At 38.8% G+C, this 23,330-nt stretch overlaps 1 protein-coding gene across 1 annotated transcript in view; it reads right to left on the bottom strand.

Moving 5' to 3' along the window:
• Positions 1-23,330, bottom strand: part of atp6v0b (ATPase H+ transporting V0 subunit b) — a 24,839-nt gene extending 1,509 nt beyond the window's left edge. The window contains exons 1-7 of the mRNA XM_059984121.1: positions 23,175-23,330; positions 16,682-16,730; positions 9,022-9,105; positions 8,419-8,496; positions 4,735-4,804; positions 3,641-3,692; positions 1,998-2,188 (exon numbers count right to left, since the gene is read on the bottom strand). Of these exons, the coding sequence (XP_059840104.1) occupies positions 1,998-2,188; positions 3,641-3,692; positions 4,735-4,804; positions 8,419-8,496; positions 9,022-9,105; positions 16,682-16,730; positions 23,175-23,241 (591 nt within the window). The 5' untranslated portion in view covers positions 23,242-23,330. The remainder of the gene's footprint in view (positions 1-1,997; positions 2,189-3,640; positions 3,693-4,734; positions 4,805-8,418; positions 8,497-9,021; positions 9,106-16,681; positions 16,731-23,174) is intronic.

The raw sequence follows: 23,330 nt of genomic DNA, 5'->3' as shown, positions 1-23,330 counted from the left end.
CCAATGCAATCTGATGGGACAGGCTTAAAGAATCAGCAAGTCGCTTCAGCTCTTGTAAAGTAATATTGAAACTTTAAACAAAAACATCATTCACTGAGTAAGAGACTAGTTTTTTGTGCCAAGTCTCATCAGCAAAACTATACGTATTGGGTTACCACTTTGTGAGCACACCAAACTCTCAAATTAATTCAGCAGACTGACCATGTGATAAATTCCATACCAATCACTGCCACACAAATCAAATACACTGATGCCAATGTAAGAATCAAAAAAAATCAATGTAAAAATCAAAGAATCAAAAAAGTTTCCAAGTTCCTTAACATTTAGATTGGAAATTTGCCTTTTATTTCCACTCCAATGAATTTATTTCACCAATCCAGATTAAAAAGTTGGACTGACTTGTTAGTTCTTTGAGGAACAGTCTGGCAGAGAGCTAGCGTATATATAGCAAGGATGTCGGCGTAGGGGAAACTGAAGGGATGGGTGGGGAGGGGAAACCTCAGCAGCATCCACAAAGAGCATGATGAAAAGTTACATTCATTTATACATTTAAACACTCAAATACACGAAATAATCAATAAAAACGGATTACAACGCACAGCTGCACACTCACACTGCTCACAAGAAACTTGATAATTGAGGATAAAAATTGTCTGTCCTACAGACTACCTTGACTCTTTCTATCTTGTAGTCAGAAAATTTATGACATTCTGGGTGGGAATTTGCTGCTAAAATACTTCATACTGCAGATCAAATATCCAATTTTATATGTTTTTTGCACTGTTGAAAAGAATTCTGTTCTGAAGTCTTAAACCTTTAGTGTTAACTCTTTCCTTGCCACAAATACACCTTCCAAGCCTCAAATATAAATATTCCATGTAAAATTTAAGAACAATGAATAAACGCATAATAGGGTGACATAAACAATTCATTACTCCTCCTGTAGCAACTTATTTAATCCGTCTTTCCCAACTAGGATCCACACTGAACCAGAGATCCTGCTCCTTCCAAGGATGTCACTCAGCCAGATACCTCTGACATTTTGAGATCCAGCTGTGGCACAAAACAAAAAAAAAAGCTATGCAGCTTGGATCATTGTACAAAGCTGCCCACTGCAAAGACCGAAAAATTCCAGTCCCAACTGTTTTACCAAGCTGTTGGGAAGATGCCAATCCATCCGAAGTACATGAAGTGGCAATAAATGTCAATGTCAGATGCTGCAGCTTGACAATGTTTAAATTTTTCATTGAGGAACTACATTAACAACTAAACATCTGCTTTAAAATAAGTTTTGGTATCTTACTATCAGTATGTAGAGGACAGCGAGGAAGGCTGTCAAAGTTTGCAGCAGAATGTGGAGCTGGAAAAATGGCAGATGGAATTTAATGCAGACAGGTGTGAGGTGTTATGTTTGAGAACTTAAATGGAAGGGCACAGAGGAGCACAGAAGAAAATTTACAAGGACGCTGCTACCATTTGAGGAACCGAGTTTCAGGGAAAGGTTGAATAGGTTATGAGTTTATTCCCAGGAGGGAGGAGAATGAGGGAAGATTTAATAGAGGTATACAAAATCATGAGGGGTATAGATAGGGGAATGCAAGCAGGCTTCTTCCACAGAGGTTGGGAAAGATGAGAACTAAAGGTCATAGGTTAAGGGTGAAAGGTGAAATGTTTAAGGGGAACATGAGAAACTTCACTTGAGTGTGATGAGTGTGGAATAAGCTGCCAGTGGAAAGGGTGCACTTGGGTTCAACGGCAACATTTAAGAGCAGTTTCGATAAGTATGCGGATGGAAAGGAAATGAAGGGCTATGGTTCCAAGTGCAGACCAATGGAACCAAGTAGAATAATAGTTCAGCACAGACTAGATGGGCTGAAGGGCCAATTTCTGTGGTGTAGTGCTCTGTGACTATCACTATTATTAAATCTGAACCCATGTTTGGAGTGTACATATCCATCTCCTTACCAACACATCTCTTGAAATATATAGTTGCTTACCTGTAGAATAGCCACAATGACTCCAAACAACCCAATGGCACTGCCAAAAATTTCAACTATTAGAATCTTAACAAACAAGCTGGCATTCTGGGCATCTGCAAGGGCAGCACCGCTACCCACAATACCAACGCAGATTCCACAGAAGAGATTAGAAAATCCAACAGTTAGACCTGCCCCAAACATAGAGAACCCTAGAGGGAAAAAAAAAAGGAGAAATAAGAGAACTACTGAAGTGGAAGTGAAACAGTAAAACCATACAACCATTCCCCCTCCAAAATGCACAAGTATCAACGTGCATCCATTCTTTCAGAAAGCAGAGATTGCATGTCATCTGAATACAATTATTTCTAACCACCAAAGTAAATTGAAGAAACAAAAATATCCACCCAATATACTGTGAAGCAACAAACTGGCAGTTATTACAATTGCTTTATCTCAATGTACATGGCTAGCACGTCTTAAAGCACAGTGAGATCAGGAATTGTTAATCCATTGAAATGTTGGCTGAAATTCCCACCCATAAACAAAGACTGCAAAAATAGATCAGGTATTTCAACTAGATGATTATTAAATAGTATGAAAAATGCAGATAAATGCAGATGAGGAAAATATTAGACTTAAATTAACCATGTTTAAAATAGAACGTTTGAAATAAGAGCAGGAGTAGACCAACTGTCCTGTCGATCCTGCTCTGTCATTCAATAAAGATTATGGCTGATCTGAACATGCACTCATCACCACCTACCTGCCTTTTCTCCATAACCCTCAATTTTCCCTGCTATGCAAAAATCTATCCATCCTTTTCTTAAATATTTACTGAGGTAGCCTCCACTGTTTCATTAGACAGAATTTCACAGACTCACCATTCTTTTGGAGACTTAATAGTTACTTGTAGCAACTTTTCTAAAGACACCAGTTACAAAGTGTAATTTTGGCAATATTATAATCAATGAATTAAAAACAAAAACAAAAAAAAATTAAATGATAAAAGCACTCCTAGACTTTATATTAAACATATAATCATGTTACCAAGCTTTAAGAACAGCCTGGATACCTTCTTCTGGCAGCTGCACCTAGTGCCATTCCAAGTAAACCAGGTGTTTGAGCTCCAGAGACACAGGATTGACTGAGCTGATTGATTGATTGAACACTAAAGTGTTCTCTGGACTTGTAGGTTCTCCTCATCGCTGTTTGGACATTCCCTCAGGTAGCAGTTTCCTCCAAAATCCCAAAAATTAATTGCACATTGGGCAGTAACTTCACCATTTCCTTAGCTTTTTTCTTTTTTTAAAAAAAAACGAGGCAGAGTTGCTAGCTTGACACTTAACCTAGCCCAAATGGAAAGCATGCAAGGAGCCGACTGGATTCAAACCCAGGACCACTTGCCTCGAAGTCCAGTGTGGATGCCACACCACCACCATTTGGCATACTGCAAGTTAACTCCAGTTTAAAATAGCCCATGGGATGACCAGGAGAATGATAATGGGCATGAAAGAGAGAAAATAAGATATGTAGAAAAAACATCCACAAAGATTTACTTTTGCAGATCTGGAATAATAGCTCCCTGAAACAAGTCATCCATTTCAAAGAATTACATAAAATATTCAAATTTTAAAATTTGTAAAAGAGAAAACCAAACAAACCTGCTTGATAATTCCTAGCTCCAATTGTCTGAGGTGTAGTACCACTGAATGGCTGTGGGGAGAAAAACAGATTTAAATTGAACTTAGCAGCTCATCATCTGACACCACTCATCTAAGCATAGCTTTTTGTTACACAGTTGAATCAATTTTCACAGGCTTCAACCATTTCAGTTCATTTTGCAGATACTTCCCACAATTCCTTAAAATAACCTGGTTCTACAATCAAATAGTCAGAAACCAGAATGCAAGGAGTGCCTTCTGCAGTCACATCTAAAGATTTTAAAGATTAGTTTTGCCACATAAACATACAGTGGAAGACACTGTATCAAAACATCTGTGATGATTATGCTGGGGCAGCCTGCAAATGTCACATTTTCCAGTGTCATCAGGGCATGCCCACAACAAACTTAACCATACATCTTTGGAGTGTGGGAACAAACCAGAGCATCTGGAGGAAACCCATATGGTCACGTGTAGAATATACAAACTATGAACTAGTTGATATAGAAAAATATTATGAGAAGTTCTAGAAAGTTAAGAAATTAAATCCAAAGTCTACTTTGTGATTTCTATTCTACTTCCATTTCAAGACAATATAGATTTTAAACCACAAGAATGAAGGAAGACAAATTGCCCAACAACTCTGATAGCTGAAACTGATTTTTAAGAAACTCAAGAAATGGACTTGCATTACATGCAGAATTGTGTAAGCAAATCCAGGATCTACTAACACTTTGAAAATACCACTAAATAATCACCCATTCTTGGAGATGATAACCTAGTATGATCTACACAAACATCAAGAGCTTCCATCTGTAGGACTTAATAGCCATTGCCATCGTGTTACATAGCTTGCATCCATTCAATGTTTTAAGGAGCTAAAGGGAAAGCATTGCATTAAATAATGAATAATTTACACAAATTGATAAGTTATCAATGAGATATTTATAGAAATTGACTTATTATAGTTTTGATTATTTTCGACATGGTTTATTCTACCCCAACAATTTTGCATTTCAGTTGATATTTTGACACCAACTACATAATGGGCTGCATGGGAAGTGTGCACTTATATTCAAAACTCACATACATACCTCTGCCATATTACTGATGACAATAGCCATGATGATTCCATAAATTGCCACAGCTTCACAGAAAATTATGCTGCAATACAAAATATTAAGATTATTCTTTTTTTAATAGCCTACTAACTAATTTCCCATCAGTTCATTATTGCTTCTCTTATGATAGCTCTCTGACATGGCCCATACTCAAGATTTTTTTCTTATCCTCATTTCTATTACCAAGTTACTTCAAACAGATTACAGTATTAAAGTTCTGGTCTGCTTTTCAAAATTATTCTTACTATTTCAGTTTCTAAAGGCAAGTGTCCAGATTCTTAGCATGTATTCATTTAGAATAATTTGATGGGGATTATTACACTGAAGCTACAGTGCAAAACAAGCCATTCAGCTTCATAGCTCATGTGGTGCTTGTGTTTCATATGCACTAGGTTATTTCTAATAGAAACATTCACATCTACTCTATTAAGCTTTTTTGTACATTTTAAATCTTAGTTGTTCCTTTGTTCAAGAAAGGAAATTGGGATAATTCTGAAAAATCATAGCCTGATTAGCTCATCAGTTGTAGGGAAACAAATGGAGGGTAGGATTTACATGCATTCGGAAAGTCATGGCCTGATTAGGGACAGTCAGCATGGCTTTGTGCAGGACATGTCATGTCTTACAAACTTGACTGACCTTTTTGAGGTGGTGGGAGGAGTAGGGCAATGCATGTTGTCTACATACATCTTAAGCTATTTGACAAGACCCCTTATGGTCACCCCTTATAAATTCAGAAGATTAAGTTGCATGGACCAAGGTGACTTCATCCACTGGATTCAGAATTGTCTTTCCCAGAGAAGACAGAGGGGAGTAGTGGAAGGGTGGAATTCTAGTGGAGGTCCATTTGCAAATGACAAGATTGGAATTTTGGAAAGTGCATAGCAAAATGTAAATCAAGTACAGTTGTCTGGTGTGTTGGAAGCTGAGGCCTGATGGAAGTTCATTAAATTATGAGAAATAAAGATAGGGTTATCAGTTAGAATTTTGTCTCAAGGTAGAAATGTCAAGTACTAGAGGTTGTTGTTTTGGGGGGTGGTGGTGAGTTTAAAGGAAATATGTGGAACAAGCTGTTTGTTTCTCTGCCCCTCCCTCTTTTTTGGTAGGTGCTGCAACAAGCTGTCAAGGGTAACAGAAGCAAGCATGCCATTTAAAAGACTGCCAGACAGATACAGGGAATGGAAGGACATAGATAACTAAAGATGTATGAGACTTAGTTTAATTCAAAATAGTGCTTAGCACAGATATTGAGAGCTGAAGAGCCTGTTCCTGTGTCACATTGTTCTTGCTCCATGTATTAAGTCAATACCGATTTCTTTCAGATGATGCATTTCAAAACTTTGGAAATTGACCATATCTAGAGATATGCATTAAAAGGCAAGCAGTGAAATGCAAATTGTACAACATCTGTGGAATTCTATAAGCTTTAAAGTTCTTCATTCAAACTGGATAAAAAAGTTTAAATTTTAAAACTCAAATTTCTATTTAGAACAGCAGTACAGCACAAGAACAGATACTTGTTGTGCCACAATGTTGTGCTGAATTAATTTAATTAGTGATCAAATATCCAACTAAACTAACCCCTTATGTCTACACAATATCCACATCATTCCATTTTCTCCATTCAAGTACTAAAAGTCTCCATCATTGATAGGCACCCACTTGTGTGGAAAAAAACTTGCTCTGCACATCTCCTTTGAACTTACCACCTCCCCTTACAATTTGAAGTTCATTTATCGAAGTATTATACAATACACAACCTTGGGATTCTTACCCCATCCAGGCAGCCACAAAATAAAGAAACCCAATAGGACCAGCTAACACCCATTGTGCAGGGAAAAAAAAATCAAATTGAGCAAAAAAAAGCAAGGAATAACATTCAGAACTGAAGTTCTCACAAGCGAGTCCCAAGCCATAAAGGCTGTCATCACTGCAGGCCATTGCCTCAGTTCAGTGCAGAGGCGAGTAAACCTCATGGAGTAGTGAGATGAACCCCAGCCAGTGCCTCACCTCTGGGCCCAACACCCTGACCTTTTCAATCTAACCCGGTGCTTAAATCAGCCAAACCTCGGGTTGTTATGCATACCTTCTGGTATTATAGACATTTCAATCCTAGGAAAAAGATGCTGGCTGTGTACTCCATTAAAGCCTCAAATGATTATCACATTTTCCTCCGTCTCCATGGCTCCAAAGAATACCTAATAAAAGTAAGCATGACTTATGGCTTCATATTACCTCATCAACCTGTACAGCCACTTTCAGTGAGGTATGCACTTAGACCTCGAGATCCCCCTGCTAATCAACACTGTTAAGGGCCTTGCTATTATCAATGCACTGACTTTTTACATTTTTTTCTCTCGAAGTGAAAAACATCACATTCAGCTGGGATGCTGCCACTGCTCCACCCTACAAATGATCTATATTCTGCTGTATTCTTTACCCACCTTCTATGCTTGCTATTAACACCAATCATCTGCAAACTTACTAACCCATCTACCTTTTCATCCAGATCACTTACATATATCACTAACAACTGAGGTTCCACTATGGATCCCAACCCAACATCACCAGTCACCATTCTCCATGCAAAACAAGTCCCATTGACCATTGCCCTGTTTTCCACAGACAAGCCAATTCTAAATCCAAACAGCTAATTCACCACTGATTCCAAGTCTTTTAATCTTCTGGATGAGATTCCCATGACAGACCTTGTCAAAGACCTTACTAAATTCCATGCAGACAACATCCACAACTCCACCTTGGTCACTTCCTCAGAAAAAATCAATTAAGTTGTTAAGACACAACTTACCTTAGAGGTCATGCTTACTGTCCCTAATTAGACCATGGTTTTTCAAATGCACAAATCCTGCCACATCCCGCCCACTGACATGAGACTCGCCAGTCTTGTTTTCAAGATTATCCCCATTTTCCTTCTTGAAAAAAGAATAAGCTACTTTCCAATCTTCCAGAACCTCGCCTTGCCTATTTTAATCGCTCTCCCTTTCTTAATGTCATGAATTTACATCCAGTTGTAAGATAACATCTGTTTAACAGAAATCAGAAATACAGATTAACACCTCTAATTCCTTATATTTACCTCAACTGTGAGGAAATGCAGGAAGAAACTTCCCTCTAGAGGTGCTTTCAATTGACTAATATGGAATTCTTTGTACTTAAGATGTTGGAAAAGATTTACAGCTCAGGTTGAGGATGTTGTTGAGTGGCTTAGCAAGCTGGCTTGTTAGCTTGCAGACATTTTGTTTCCCATCATCAATACAACTTCAAATGAAACGTTGGTGATCTACATTTTTTGTCTTTTATGTGTCCTGTGATTAGTCCATTTGTGTGTGTGTGTGTGTGGGTACGTGCCATTTCTATTGGTTACTGATTATGAAATCTGCAATTGATTTGCTACAATCCGACTAGGTGATAATGGGCACATATACCAACACACACATGCAAACAGATTAATCACAGGACACAAAAGATGAACAATGCAGATCATCAACATTTCATTTGAAGTTGAACCGATGATGTTGCCTAACTGGGTAACGAAACGCCTGCATGCTAAAAAGTCAGCTTGGCAAGCCACTCAACAACAAATTATTTTTATTACTACCAAAACTGGATTAAGATACAGTATTTCAAAAATATTACCTGACAAGATTTTTTGTTTTAATCCTGGGAGCTTTTACACCCCCACCAAGAATGCTTGAACCAGTGATGTAGATACCCCTAAATAACAAAAGGAAAATGAAAACAGTTACCTGTGCATTTTTTTCTTTCTCTTTCCAGCAAATTTCCTTTTTCTGTTGCTGGGAAGGCAGCAATAAAAACTGCAAAAATGAGTAAGTGGGCTACCTTGCACAAAATATTTGCCCTATGACTTACTGTGGGAGCCATAACATCTACTGATTGGTACAAAAGAGATTGATAAATGTAATATTAATAAAGGAAGGGCTAGTGATGGTACTGTGTTTAAACATTAAGAAGTGCTTACTCTTGTTCATTGCTAGTCTCTAGTGTGGTACAAAATCTGTCTGCCACAATTATCAGGGCAAGCATAAATGTTCTTCTCGTCTTGAATGCACTGTTTAATTATCAAACAAATACCAGTAGCTCCTGAAAGGACATCTGAGGAGACGCTTAATTTAAAACTTCACAATTCAAAAGAAATACATTTAAAACAAAAGCTGGTTAATAAACCAAACAAAATTTTAACTATTTATTCAACTACACTAATAATAAAGAAACTCATACCATGCAGCTCCCACAACAGATAAAGAGATGGCCAATCCAATTCCAAGGTTTGCCCACATAAAAGGAGAGGTTTCTGTTAAAAACCTATGATAAAATACATTTGCATGAAAAGATGTATTGCTCACTTTGCAATCAAAATTCAATGTGTACATAGTCATGTTGTGAAAGTTTTCAAAATGTTTACGTACATAAAACTGTTCCCAAGAAAGGTTTCAAGCAAATATAGCTAAGTGGTCCACCTTCAGATATTGCACCAAAATTGCCAGTGTACAACTCTGCAATTAGGCAGCACATTAAAGAATCACACCATGGAAAATAATTCTTAATAAAGTGAAAACCTGGAAGATTTATCTGGGCAACTCAAACCGCAAGGTCACTGTTCAGCATATGCTTAGACCACAAATATTAAGAGCAAGTTTACAAAAACACAGTCAGCAAAAACAAGATTTAAGCAGGATTCTGCCACAAAGATCAGGGTATTTCAGACCTGGGAGCAGCTGCAGGATAATTACTCAACATGAAAACTGAATATTTTGCTATCAACAGGATTTTTTTTTGCCTCTTTGAAAGCAACTTGATATTGCTTTCATAGAGTATGTACCTATTATGCCTAATATTGAGCAAGTGGTCAAAATTTTATCCTTAAAAAAAAATCCTTGGTAGTTAATGCAGTTAATTTTGCAATAGTAAACCTAATTAATTTACATACAGTATACAAAGACTGCTAGCTAGATGCCAGGAAAGTAAATCTTTCTCAATTGTCTTCTCCAAAGCTCATCCGGTTATGTTTAAATAAGCACAGAAAAACATGTATGTGAAAAATAGCATGCAAGAAGGGAACAGGAAGAATTAGTGAATCAGATCTTTTGGTTAACTGAAAATTTAATTTAACACTTTGTGCTTTCCCCAAGCTCCACTTCTACAACTCAATGATCTGAAGACATAGGCCTTAAAATGGAAAGTTGTGAACATCTTGCTGGTAAATCAAAATCTTCACACCATCTGTCAAATATGCATAAACTCCAAGTACAGGCGCTGCAATACTTCCTTCGTAACTGCATTTACTTGCTGGCATTCACCAGCACCAAGCTAGTGATTCAAGAGTGTCGGGGTTGAACTGAGTGTAGTCACTATTAGTAAGGGGAAGATGCTTGGGAAATCAAAAGGTCTAAAGACCATAAGACACAGGAGCAGAAATAGGCCATTCAGCCCACCGAGTCTGCTCCGCCATTCCACAACCCCATATATCTACCTTCTCGCCATATCCTTTGATGCCCTGACTGATCAGGAAACAATCAACTTCTACCTTAAATATAACCACGAACTTTGCCTCCACTGCAGTCTGTGGCAGAGCATTCCACAGATTCACTACTCTCTGGCTAAAAAATTCCTCCTTTCCTCCATTCCAAAAGGTTGCCCCTCAATTTTGAGGCTGTGTCCTCTAGTTCCAGATGTCCCACCATAAGAACCATCCTCTCCACATTCACTCTATCTGGTCCTTTCAACATTTGGTAGGTTTCAATGAGATCCCCCTGCATTCTTCTAAATTCCAGTGAGTACAGGCCCAAAGCAGCCAATCACTCCTCACATGTTAACCCGTTCTTACCCAGAATCATCCACGTGAACGTCTTCTGGACTCTCTCTAATGACAAAACATCCTTTCTGAGAGATGGGGCCTAAAGTGGTTGACAATACTCTAAATGTGACCTGACTAGTGTCTAAAAAGGCTTAGCATTACCTCCTTGCTTGTATATTCTATTCCCCTTGAAATAAATGTCAACATTGCATCTGCCTTCTTTACACAGACTCAACCTAAAAATTAACCTTCTGGCAAGTTTTGCTCGAGGTGGTCCCAAATCCCTCTGCACCTCTGATGTTTGACCTTCTCCCTATTTAGTTAATAGCTCACACATAGTTCCTTTTATCAAAATGCATTATCATACATTTCCCAACACTGTCACTTTTTTGCCCATTCTTCCAATTTTCCAAGTCCTGCTGCAATTGCTTCCTCAGCACTACCTACCCCTCCACCTAGTTTTGTATCAACTGTAAATTTTGCCACAAAGCCACCAATTTCATTATCCAAATCACTGACAAACACTGTGTGAAAAGTAGCGATCCCAATACTGACCAGGGGAACACCACAAGTCACTGGCAGCCAACCAGAAAAGGCTCCTTTTGGTGGATAAGTATCACTTGGACTGAACTGACTACCCCCACATGGTTTTAAGATGTAGATGAAGAGTTTGTGCAGGCATTAATGACTTTTCAAGGCTCACAAGTCAGGAATGGCTCCAGAGTACTGGAAAATCCACAAGCATCGCTTCACTCTTTAAAAGGAAAGGAGGCAAGAGAGTGGAAATGATAGGACAGTTATCCCGACTTTAGTGGCTGGTAAGATTTTATTTTATTTCATTTCATAACTTCAAGGGAAAATCTTGCCTGACAAATCAGTTGGAATTCTTTGAAGACATCATAGATTGGATAGACAAAGGTGAGTCAGCTGACATTTACTTGAATTTTCAGTGGGCCTTTGATAAGGTGTTGCACATGAGACTGCTGAAAAGATTGCCTTTGGCATTACAGAAAAGGAGCTAGCATGGACTGAAGATTGGCTGACTGGTAAAAAGGAAAGAGTGAAAATAAAGGGGGCCTTTTCTGCTTGGCTTAGTGACTAGTGATGTTCCACTGGGTTCAGTACTTTTCACATTTTATGTTAATAATCTGGATAAATGAACTGATGGCTTTGTGGCCAAGTTTGCAGATGATCCAAAGATAAGTGGAGAGGCAGGCAGTGCTGAGGAAGCAGGGAGTCTGCCCAAGGACTTGGCGGGTTGGGTGAATGGGTAAAGTCACTAATGGTGTACTGTATGCATGGTCATGTTGCACAAGATTAAAAATTGCAATGGAAAATTGTATCTTCACTAGTTCTGATGTAACTATTAACACAAGTTCTTGATGTTTTGTTCAAGTTGATTAGCACAAACAGAACAACAAATGTTTATTTCACCTCTAACTTTGATCCGCAAGCAGCGAAAACAAGTCCAAAGTATTACACAATGGTTGGAAGGGGGATTGAAGAGAGATGTATAATAGTAAGGATCTACTGATCACCTTTGTATCCTATGTATTTAAAATAGGGTGCCCAGGTTCCTTTTAATAGGACAAAACCATTTTTAAAGGATCAGCCTTCAAACCCACAATTGGGTTTCAATATTAGAGCAAAATAGGAAAGGAAAAGTGAACAGAAAAAAAAATCCCATTATTTAAAATGGGGTTCAAATGAGGTAACATTTAGTTCCAAACAAGAAATAAAACAAGGAATTTGATCCTTTGAACAGTGCTAAGTAGAGCATTCAGGAAGTAAGAGACCAGTACAGTATACTTGAATTCTATACATTTGGAGAATAATGATTGTCCCTCTGGAGGAGACTTGTACAGTTTTTCTATTACTCTGTGATGCTGATGCATGTTGTTTGTAGAAGAAGTTAAGAAACATTATTATAGTGAACACAGACACAAAATGGAAAAGAGAATTTCTGTGTTTGCAGGTTTACCAAATTCTAACAAAATACACTGGATTTAATTTGCCTGCCAAATTGGCCTTGGTAGTTTCAAGTTCATTGTGTCACTTCATTTTTCTTTAAATCTGTCTGAATTTTAAAAGCTTGGAACATTCTACATTCTCAACCCAGTGAAGACACAATTGTAGCAATATATGTATTTGCCAATGCAAATCAGCATACAAGGAGACTGAAAATCTGAGTGGTCCCATAACAACCACCTCACACTCCATGCAGCAAGACCAAGGAACTGATTACTGACTTCAGAAGGAGGAATCCGTAGGTCTGTGAGCCAGTCCTCACTGGGGGGGGGGATTTGAGCTAGAGACGGTTAGCAACTTTAAATTCCTCAGTGTTATTTCAGAGGATCTGTCCTGGGCCCAGCATGCAAATACCATGACGAAGAAAGCATAGCAGTGCCTCTACTTATAAGTTTGCAAAGGTTCAACAAGTCATCTAAAACTTTGATAAACTTCTATAGATGTGTGGTGGAGAGTACATTAATTGGTATGGAAACACCAATGCCCTTGAAAGGAAACTGCTACAAGAAGTAGTGATATGGCCCAGCTTATCTTGGCTAAAGCCATCCCACTATGGAGCCCATCTACACAGAGTGTTGTTGCAGAAAAGCAGCATCCATTATGACCCCCCCCCCACCCCCCACCGAGGTCATGCTCTCTTCTCGCTGCTGCCAGCAGGAAGATGGTGCAGAAGCCTCAGGACTCGCACCACCAGGTTCAGGAACCATTATTACCCCTCAACCATCAGGTTCTTAAACTAAAAGGTATAACTTAACTCAATCACAAACAAGAGAAAATCTGCAAATGCTGGAAATCCAAGCAACACACACAAAATGCTGGAGGAACTCAGCAGGGCAGGCAGCATTTATAGCAAAGAGTACAGTCAACGTTTCAGGCAGAGATCTTTCAGCAGGCCTGGAGAGAAGATGAGTTGAAAGTGGGGGGAGGGTAGAGAGAAACACAGTCAAGGTCAACGTTGATGGTGGAGGAAGAGAAGCCATTTTCTTTGGAGGAGGACACCCTCCTTCTTTCTGGAATGAAAAGTCTCATTCTAAGAGCAGATATGGCGGAGATGGAGGAACTCAGAGAAGGGGATAGTGTTTTTACGATGCAGTCCAGGCAGTTATGAGAGTCCATGGGTTTATAAGATATCAGTACATAAGTCGTTTCCAGGGGTAGAGACAAAGAGAGATTGAGAAAGGGGAGGGAGGTGTTGGAAATGAACCAGGTAAATTTGAGGGCAAGGTGGAAGCAGGAAGCAACATAAATGAAGTCGATGAGCTCCGCATGGATGGAAGCAGCAGCACCAATGCAGTCGAAGTAGCATAGGGAAAGTGGGAGATGGACACCAGTGTAGGCTTGGAACATGGACTGTTCCACGTTGCCAATAAAAAGGCAGATACAGCTGGGACCCATGCAAGTGCCCACAGCTACACATTTAGTTTGAAATGGGAGGAGCCAAAGGAAAAACTTAAGAGTGAGGATAAGTTCTGCTAAACAGAAAGAGGAGTGGTGGTGGAGGGGGAGGAGGGATGGAGTTGTATAGAGACTGGACGTCCATAGTGAAATAAGATGTGGACAGATGTGAAATCATTGAAGAGATCCGGAGTGAGAGCTCCAGTTTTACCCATCACCTTGTGTTTCTCCCTCCCCTCCTCCCACTTTTCAAATCTACTGATCTTTTTTCTCCAGTCTTCAAGAGTCTTGGCTTGAAACATCAACCGTACTCTTTTCTACAGATGCTGCCTCACCTGCAGAGTTCCTCCAGAATTTTAGGTGTATAACTTAACTCAACTTCACTTGCCCCATCAATGAAATGTTACCACAATCTATGAACTCACTTTCAAGGACTCATCTCGTTCTCGATATTTATGGCTTTTTTATTAACCTGTACTTGCAGAGTTGTCTTTTGCACACTGGACGAACACCCAAATTGGTGTAGTCTTTCTTTATTCTATTATGGATTTAATGAGTATGCCTGCAAGAAAACGAATCTCAGGATTGTATATGGTTACATACGTATGTTGATAATAAATTTACTTTGAACTTGTAGTCCAAAGTAACTCAGAGTCCAGAGCAATAGCAAAATCTCCAAGAACACTAAAATCTTTACTATATGAAACGATGGTAAGCTTTTTTTATCTGACAAATCTGACAGTAGTTTAATTGTTGCTTAGGTTTCCACTATAAAAATTCATCATTATGTGCCCTGTCATATGACATAAATGATCATGGTCTTTGATCATGACTGTTCTTGACATTTTTGTCTACAGAAGTTATTTATCATTGTCTTCTTTTGGGCAGTGTCTTTACAAGATGGGTGACCCCAGCCATTACCAAAAATCTTCAGAGACTATCTGATTTGTGATATGCACCAGCTGCTCATATGACCATGCACCACTTGCTCTCATGTCTTCACGTGATCCTGATTGGGGGCTAAACTGGTGCTACACCTTGTCCAAGGGTGACCTGCAGGCAGGCGGAGGGATGGTGTTCTTACACCTCCTATGACAGAGACGCAGCTACACCCCGCCAAACTAAAATTCACTACAAAAATTAGTGACTTAAAAAAAGCCAAAAATAGTTATTAAAAACTTAACTACTTTGGAATAATTTTAATAAAAGAAATTAACCTAAAGTTCTCAAGTGGGCTCTGGTCCTGAGCAAAATCCAATCCAGCAAAGAAAGTGATAAGCAACTTCCTAACTCCAATGCTGGTGAAATCACAGTGGAAAGTTGAAATTTGATCAGAGCATTTAAACTTCTATAAATGCCAGAATTTTAATATGTGGGGCAATTAAACACAACTGAACATCACATCTGAATCAAAATGCAGAAGGAACTCAGAGGCTGAGGCAAAATCTACGGTGGGAAAGGGACAGACAAAATTTCAGGTCGAGTCTCCTCATCTGGAATGATGAAATGTAGGTGAAGGGTCATTGACTGCCCATTTCCCTCCATTGGCACTGTCTCACCTGTTGAGTTCTTCCAGTGTCTGAACTGCTCTGGATTCTAGCACCTGTAGTCTCGTGTTTTGTGAGTGTGAATGGCAATCATACAATAGATTGGAAACATTTTGATATGGAATTTACTTTATAAAGTGTTAATATCACAAGGATAGTGGCCAGAAATTGCCAATTCTGTACCAAATTAAAGAGAATATTTAGACTACGCCCATAATCTGGAATGTAGTTAGAAGAACATAAAAATTTCCCATTTCAATTTCATTATCACCGTGCCATACTTTGTCTTGATCATGCTGTAGGGTTCAGCAAACCAAGTAAATGTGGAAAGAAGCAAAATTCTGATTTTAACTATAAATTTTTGCCAATCTACCCATTGCTCCAACACGGAAGACACAGGTCTTAAAGTTTCTTATCTACAGCAAAGGTTTCAGATCTAACTGACAGATTTTTGCTATCAATGTCTAGCTCTATATTTTTCATGAAAATTAAACGTGGCCACAAAATACAATACTATGTTGTCATTGAATCACATGAAACAAGAAAACTTGGAACTCATTCAGAAATAGACCACGAACAAAGGAAAAGTTCCAGATTTATCCATGTGTTAGACTTGAAGAAAAGTCTTAAGAGGAATAGAAGTGTTGTTTACAGATTAATTCCAAAAGGGAAATTAATTTCTGTAGGATTTGACTTTTAGTGTTTTTGTTAAATTTTCAAGGAAACTGGCATTGCTAGAACAGAGTAGTCCTGATAAAGTCCAAACTGGAGATGAGTGAAAAGTGTGGCCACACAACCAAGCAAAGGAGTGACTTGAATTTACTTTTTTTGTAACTGCATTGGTAAACTACGGTCAAATACATAAGAATTCTGAAAGAAGGCCCTTAAAAAATTCTGCTATTCTACAATATAATTCTTTTTCTGTGCATTATCGTACCCTGAATTTGTGAAAATAAGTTTTTACTATTTAACAGTGACAAATTTAAACATATATCTGCATACAAACACACAAGTATTAGGAGTTGATGAGATTGTCACAAGAGTTTATTGGATCTAAGTTACTACATACCAGTTTAAAAATAAAGGGTCCAATTAAATAATAAAAATTACATACCATCCTATATCGAAACGAAATCCCAGGTCAAATATTGTATAACAAATGCCTGCAATAGAAAAAAATTCATTTCAGAACATCTCATATACAAAATGATTCTGGTTTCACTACTAAATAATCACAACTCAGTCCTTTTCAGTATGTGGATTACAGGTGCTACTCTCCTTTTGCCGCTTATATAGGGCTCAAAGTGCATCAATAAATAGTCCCATGGCTTTCACTTCCCTCGTCTATATCTACTCCAAACCAGTTCACTGAAATAGAGTTTTGTTTCATTATTTATTTTAACACATTGATCCACACAACTTGCATGTAGTCTTTCCCCAGTGACCATACCTCAGATATTACTCCATTGACTAAAATACTTTGGTATGTCTTTGAAAAAGACTTCGAAAAACAGTATGTAAATACGGATTACTTCCAGTTAAATACTCTGATCAGCTTTACACATTTATATATTAGTAAAAGAAAAATGAAAGCTGATTTATTCTGAAAGTAGAACTCCTGAGAGAAAGTATCTCCTCTAAAGAATTTCTGAAGATGCAGCCTGTAGTGAGTGAATGTCATTTCACAAATGCAAATCTTCACTATTTAAGCCCAATATAATTTATACAATATCTAAAAGTAAAAATTTTGCACCCACTACCCAAGTGTACTTGAGCAATCTCTGGAGTTACAACAGCCTGAAATTACTAAGATAATTATTTCATGACATTCAGTATTCAGGTGCATTTACGTGACATCTGCTACACCATCTTCATCAACCATTTTAGTTGAAAACAAAATCTAATTTTGTCAAATTACAGGTGCCAGTAATCCATACCGGCATCATAATTGCATTATTGTAAATTTTATTCTTGGCTATAGCTTCTATTTATTTTCCTTCCAATTAATTGATTGGCTAGTTTATCCTTCTTTCATTTTCTAAAGAATCAGAATTGCAATAGGATTCCACGAGAATCATTCTGCAATCCATAAATTGAAAATGGATGTTCTGCCATCACTAATCTAGTTTCCACTTCCAGATATTGCACCTTACCCAGTTTCATAAAAGCAAATTGCTAAAATAGCTTAATTTACAGCCTCCATTACTGGAACAATAACGTTTTCTTCTTTTATGACAACTAATTCAAAGAGCTCATTTGATACCTGCATTATTGTGTGAATCGTCCAACTTCCATTATGCACCCATCATTTTTATATATGGGTGCTCCACTACTGCCACCCCACAGAGCAGTGTTTTATTGTAGACATCCGGTCCTCAAAACACCCAGGAAGTACACATTTCACTGCAGCTTCCTTAAAAAAATTTGCATAGATTGAACACTCCAGTGCTGGGAACTTAGTGCCAACTCTAACACTCCCAGTGCTGTGCATTGCAATGTCAGGAATCTGGCACAGCCCACAGCTCCCCCAAAGCTGCACCCGGTTATACTGGAAACCTGACAAATTCCTCCCAACTGCAGCATTCTCACACAAATTGCACAGATTTCAGTGGAGTTAACTTGCTATGGTTGTTTGAGTGGGCTGTGATGAGAAGTCTTGAGACACTGGGCACAAGGCTGTACCCTAATAGATTCTCCTCTATAACACACACACAACTGTTCTGTCAAACTAAAGAGCTTGAAGTTTTGCTTATATTCTGCTAAAGATTTTTGTAAAGGTTGCCTGCAGATTTGCTGCTCTATAACTTCTACATTGTTTTTTGGTAGTTCGAGAGAAGCCCAATGTAACTTCTCATTCTGTTACCTAATTTTAACCAATTTTTTTTTTAAATGGTTTTTTAACCACTTAATATATTCCCGCTCTTCTGAAGTAAATTGTTGATCAACAAATTCACCCTTGTATTTAATTTGAAACTGCACAATCCAGCTCTGTAGTTAAAAATAGTCAACAAATGTATTTCTCAGTATCACACGCCCAAAAACTGCATCTACTGCTCACAAATTTGGCATACAGGTATGCAATTTTCCATATATATTACTCCAAAATGTCTTATTGTAAGTTACTAGTGTGGAAGCATTATTTAAACATCTCTGGTCCAGATTACTTTCTTTGTTTCCTGTTGGAGTATAACATTATAAAAATATTTCTCAAGTTACTTTTTAACAGTCAGTGGTAAACCATAACAGAATAACTTGGGCCCCTACTTACTATTTTAAAACTGCATTCGTTTATGATCATGAAACAGATCTGCACATTTTTTTTTAAAAAAAGAGTACAACTACTGATGAAAAGTGTTTTTGTTTTAAATCTCATTTCTTCATTTTTGATAAAAGGTGGTACTGCAATGCTTGCAGCGTAGAACAATTTTGTGACTACAGAGTGCTCTCCATTGCTCTCCATTGTTCAAAAGCAAACTCCTTCACCTACTCATCCCACTTCAGCTCCACACTTAGAACTTGAAACCTGTCAAATATTGAAAGCCTAAATAGAGTCGATGTGGAGAGGATGTTTCCTAAGATGGGAGAATCTAGGACCAGAAGGCACAGCCTCAGAATAGAAGGACACCTCTTTGAAATAAAGATGAGGAGGAATTTCTTTAGTCCAAGGGAGGTGAATCTGTGGAACTCAGACAGCTGCAGAGGCCAAGTCACTGAATATATTTAAAACAGAGGTTGACAGGTTCATGATTAGTACAGGTGTCAAAGGTTACAGGGAGAGGTAGGAGAATGAGGTTGCAAGGACTAATAAATCAGTCATGATTGAATGGCAGAGCACACTCAATAGGGTAAATTGCTTAATTCTTCTCTTATGTCTTGTGGCTTAAATATAGCAAAAGTACTTGCACAAAACTATCTTGCATAGTTTATGGAATTTCCAATTCTATACAAAACATTTCACTTGACAACATTTTTAAATACACTTGTGTGTAGTTAGCAGGCTTTTGCAATTTCTGAATACTACACTTTTAACACATGGATATACACTTAAATTACAAAATCGAAATTACTCAGTCTATTTTAACACACACTTTTGGGTAACCTGCAGTGAGTAAGCTGCTTCATAAAAATAGCTGCTTAATATTGTTGCTCCTCACACACCACACAACGTCACATTTTCAACTCTATAGTCAAGACACTTTTTAATTGTCATTTCAACCATAACTGCTGGTACATTACACAGTAAAAGCGAGACGTTTTTCAGGACCATGGTTCTTCATGAAACAGTACAAAAACTACACTGAACTACGTGAAAACAACACAGTAAAACACTAGACTACAGACCTACCCAGGACTGCATAAAGTACACAAAACAGTGCAGGCATTATAATAATAAACAAGACAATAGGCACAGTACAGGGCAGTAAGTTGGTGCCAGTCCAGTCTCTGGGTATTGAGGAGTCTGATGGCTTGGGGGAAGAAACTGTTACATAGTCTGGTCGTGAGAGCCCGAATGCTCTGGTGCCTTTTCCCAGATGGCAGGAGGGAGAAGAGTTTGTATGAGTGTGCATGGGGTCCTTCATAATGCTGTTTGCTTTGCGGATGCAGCGTGTAGTGTAAACATCTGTAATGGCGGAAAGAGGGACCGCGATGATCTTCACAGCTGACCTCACTGTCCGCTGCAGGGTCTAAGCAAATAGCCTAGAAAGTTCTAGGCAATTTGAAGAAGCACCATCTTCTCTATATACCAATATAGCTATTACCAAATGATTTAATCAGAAGTTCATTAAGAGCACCATATATTCTTTTAGTTCCCTCTTGCTTCATAATGTCTGTCTTTTTTAGGAGGTGCTAAAAACTCTCTGCAGTGCAGTAGACATTGGCACAATGTGATAATGGCCAAATAATGTACCTTACTCACTGAGTTGAGGAATAAATGCCAAGTAATCCATTTTGCTCAGTAGGTTAAGGCATGAATGTTGTCCAACGGTATTAACAGGTCATGGTCAACAGATGGTGTTATGATATAAGTATGTCATTCTCACTCAATGATTAAAACAAACTAAGGTTTCTTTCCTAATGTCTTTTCATCCCACTTCAAAACTTAAAGTTAACCTTAAAATTGGCTCACAAACAACACACAAGATAGTGGAGCAGAATTAGACCATTTAGCCCATCGAGTCTGCTCTGCCATTCAATCATGACTGATTCCCCCCCCCCCCCCCGCCCCCACTGGCTCAGACCAACTCCTCAGCCTTTTCCCTGCAATCTTTGATACCATGTCCAATCAAGCACCGATCAAGCTCTGCCTTAAGACCTGGCCTCCATAGCTGCCTGTGGTAATAAATTCTACAAATATATCACGCCCTGGCTAAAGAAATATCCCCGTATCCCTGTTTTAAATGGGTGGCCTTTAATCCTGACTATACTCTCTAGACCTATGCTCCCCCACCATAGGGAACATCCTTTCCACATCTACTCTACCTAGGCCTTTCAATGTTGAAAAGGTTTCAATGAGATCTCTCCACAGCCACCACCCCCCCCCCCCACCATTTCTCGAAATTCCAGTGAGCACAGACCCAGAGCTATCAAGCATTCCTCGTATGATAACCCTTTCGTTCTTGGAATCATCCTTGTGAACCTCCTCTGAACTCTCTCCAATGCCGGCACATCGTTTCTCAGATGAGGAGCCCAAAACTGTTCACAATACTCAAGGTGAGGCCTCACCAGTGCCTTATAAAGCCTCAGCATCATATCCCTGCTTTTGTATTCTAGGCCTCTTGAAATAAATGCTAACATTGCATTTCCCTTCACCATCAACTCTACCCGCGTTAACTTTTAGGGTGTTCTGCACAAAGACTCCCAAGTCCCTTTGCATCTCAGACTTTTGGATTTTCTCCCCATTTAGAAAATAGTCTGCACATTTATTTCTACTACCAAAGTGCATGACCATGCATTTTCCAACATTGTATTTCATTTGCAACTCTCTTGCCCATTCTCCAAAGTGTCAAAGTCTTTCTGCAGCCTACCCATTTTATCAACACTACCTGCCCCTCCATATACCTATGATCTTGGCCACCACCACAGTGTGTGACAGAGCATTCCAGATTCCACTCTCTGGCGAAAAAGATTCTTCCTTACCTCTGTTCTAAAAGGTCACCCCTCAGTTTTGAGGCTGTGCTCTCTAGTTCTGGAAACCCCCACAATAGAAAACATCCTCTCCATATCCACCCAATCTAGTCCTTTCAACATACAGTAGGGTTCAATCAGTTGCCTCTACATTCTTCCAGTGAGTATGGGCACAAAGCTGCCAATCACCCCCATATGTTAACTGCTTCATTCCCAGAATCATCATGAACTCTCTCCAATGACAACCCATCCTTTCTGAGATATGGGGCCCAAAACTGTTGACAATACTCCAAGTACATAAATCAATTCATCTGCTCCTGCTCATTGGATCTCAATTTCATAGAAGCAATTGGGTGCCAAGTTAGTCTCTCATTTTGTACACCAATGTGATGATCTAAATTTTGTACACAAACTTCTGGATGAGGGCAGCTCCAACAAGGCCCAATTTTAATACCAGCCAGAACAAAACAGCTTACTTGAATATGCTTCATAAAACAACTTAAATTACATAGTAAACATGGCTAGAATGAGTACCGACAGGATGTTTTTTTAAACAATTCATCAAGGCTTCTACAGCTGTATCTTCCAAACTCATGACCTCTAATATCCAGAAGGTCAAGAAAGCACTTGAGACTTCAAACAACTTGCAAGTTCCCCTTTAAGTCACATGTCATTTTACTGGAAATAATTGTGTGAGAGTTGATGCCCTCATACATTTTGAGAGATCTCCCTAACGCCTTTGTTCATGAGAGCTGCTGACTTTATAGGAATGTTTTTTGCTAATTTCCCATAAGCAGTGATAATCTACTTTTATTCCACCCATTTTCAAAAATGTTAGATCTATTAGTCCGGCGTATGAATTCTCCACACAAAATAACCCTTGAAACACGCCACTCCACAAACAAATTGAACCACAATTACAACGAAAATATGAGAGAAAAATGGGTAGAACTGGACAGGAGTCATTAGAAATATACAAAAGTGACAACTATGCGCCTAACAGACCCCTGACAAATTCTCGCTTAGATTCACAGTGGTGACACGAAAGGGGTTTTAAAAAGAAATTGCCAAAACCTTTCCTACAACACATTAATAGTTAAATCTCATCTTATGAAAATTTTGTCTTCGAGTTTAATCATAAAACAGCACGATATTTAGAAACAACATTTTCAGGAAGATGGCCATCTCTGGGTGAATTTCGTAACTTAATTTTAACCCATGATTTTTTTTGGGAAAAGGGCGAGGGACATAATTCATTCAAATAAAATCATCAAGGTGAGACAGAAGGCGACGATCTAACGTCACAGACTTCCCCATAATTTGTACACTGCAGGCATCCCACAGTGGGTAACGTAGGGCCAGTACAGGAACATCAATGCCCCAAAGCTCCGGGCTCCCAACACCAGAGCAGCCGCGCTAGGCCCCACACCCGGCTCGACGCACCATTCAAGAAGCCGGCCTCCACTCCAACAGCTCCTTACCTACAACAACAATGGTGGACCAGAAGGCCACGGTAATGCCGGTGTAAAGTAAAGTGTAGCCGTTCATTTTCCGCGACTCCACTCACACCTCGGTCACCGTAATCTTCTCGTCGGGGGCGGTGACAAGCCGGCCGGTCACGTGAAGCAAAAGTACTC

The sequence above is a fragment of the Hypanus sabinus genome, chromosome 11, assembly GCF_030144855.1.
Source record: "Hypanus sabinus isolate sHypSab1 chromosome 11, sHypSab1.hap1, whole genome shotgun sequence".
NCBI classification, from domain to species: Eukaryota; Metazoa; Chordata; class Chondrichthyes; order Myliobatiformes; family Dasyatidae; genus Hypanus; species Hypanus sabinus.
Note: the sequence above shows the minus strand (reverse complement) of the source record. Positions and strands in the feature narration are given on the sequence as shown.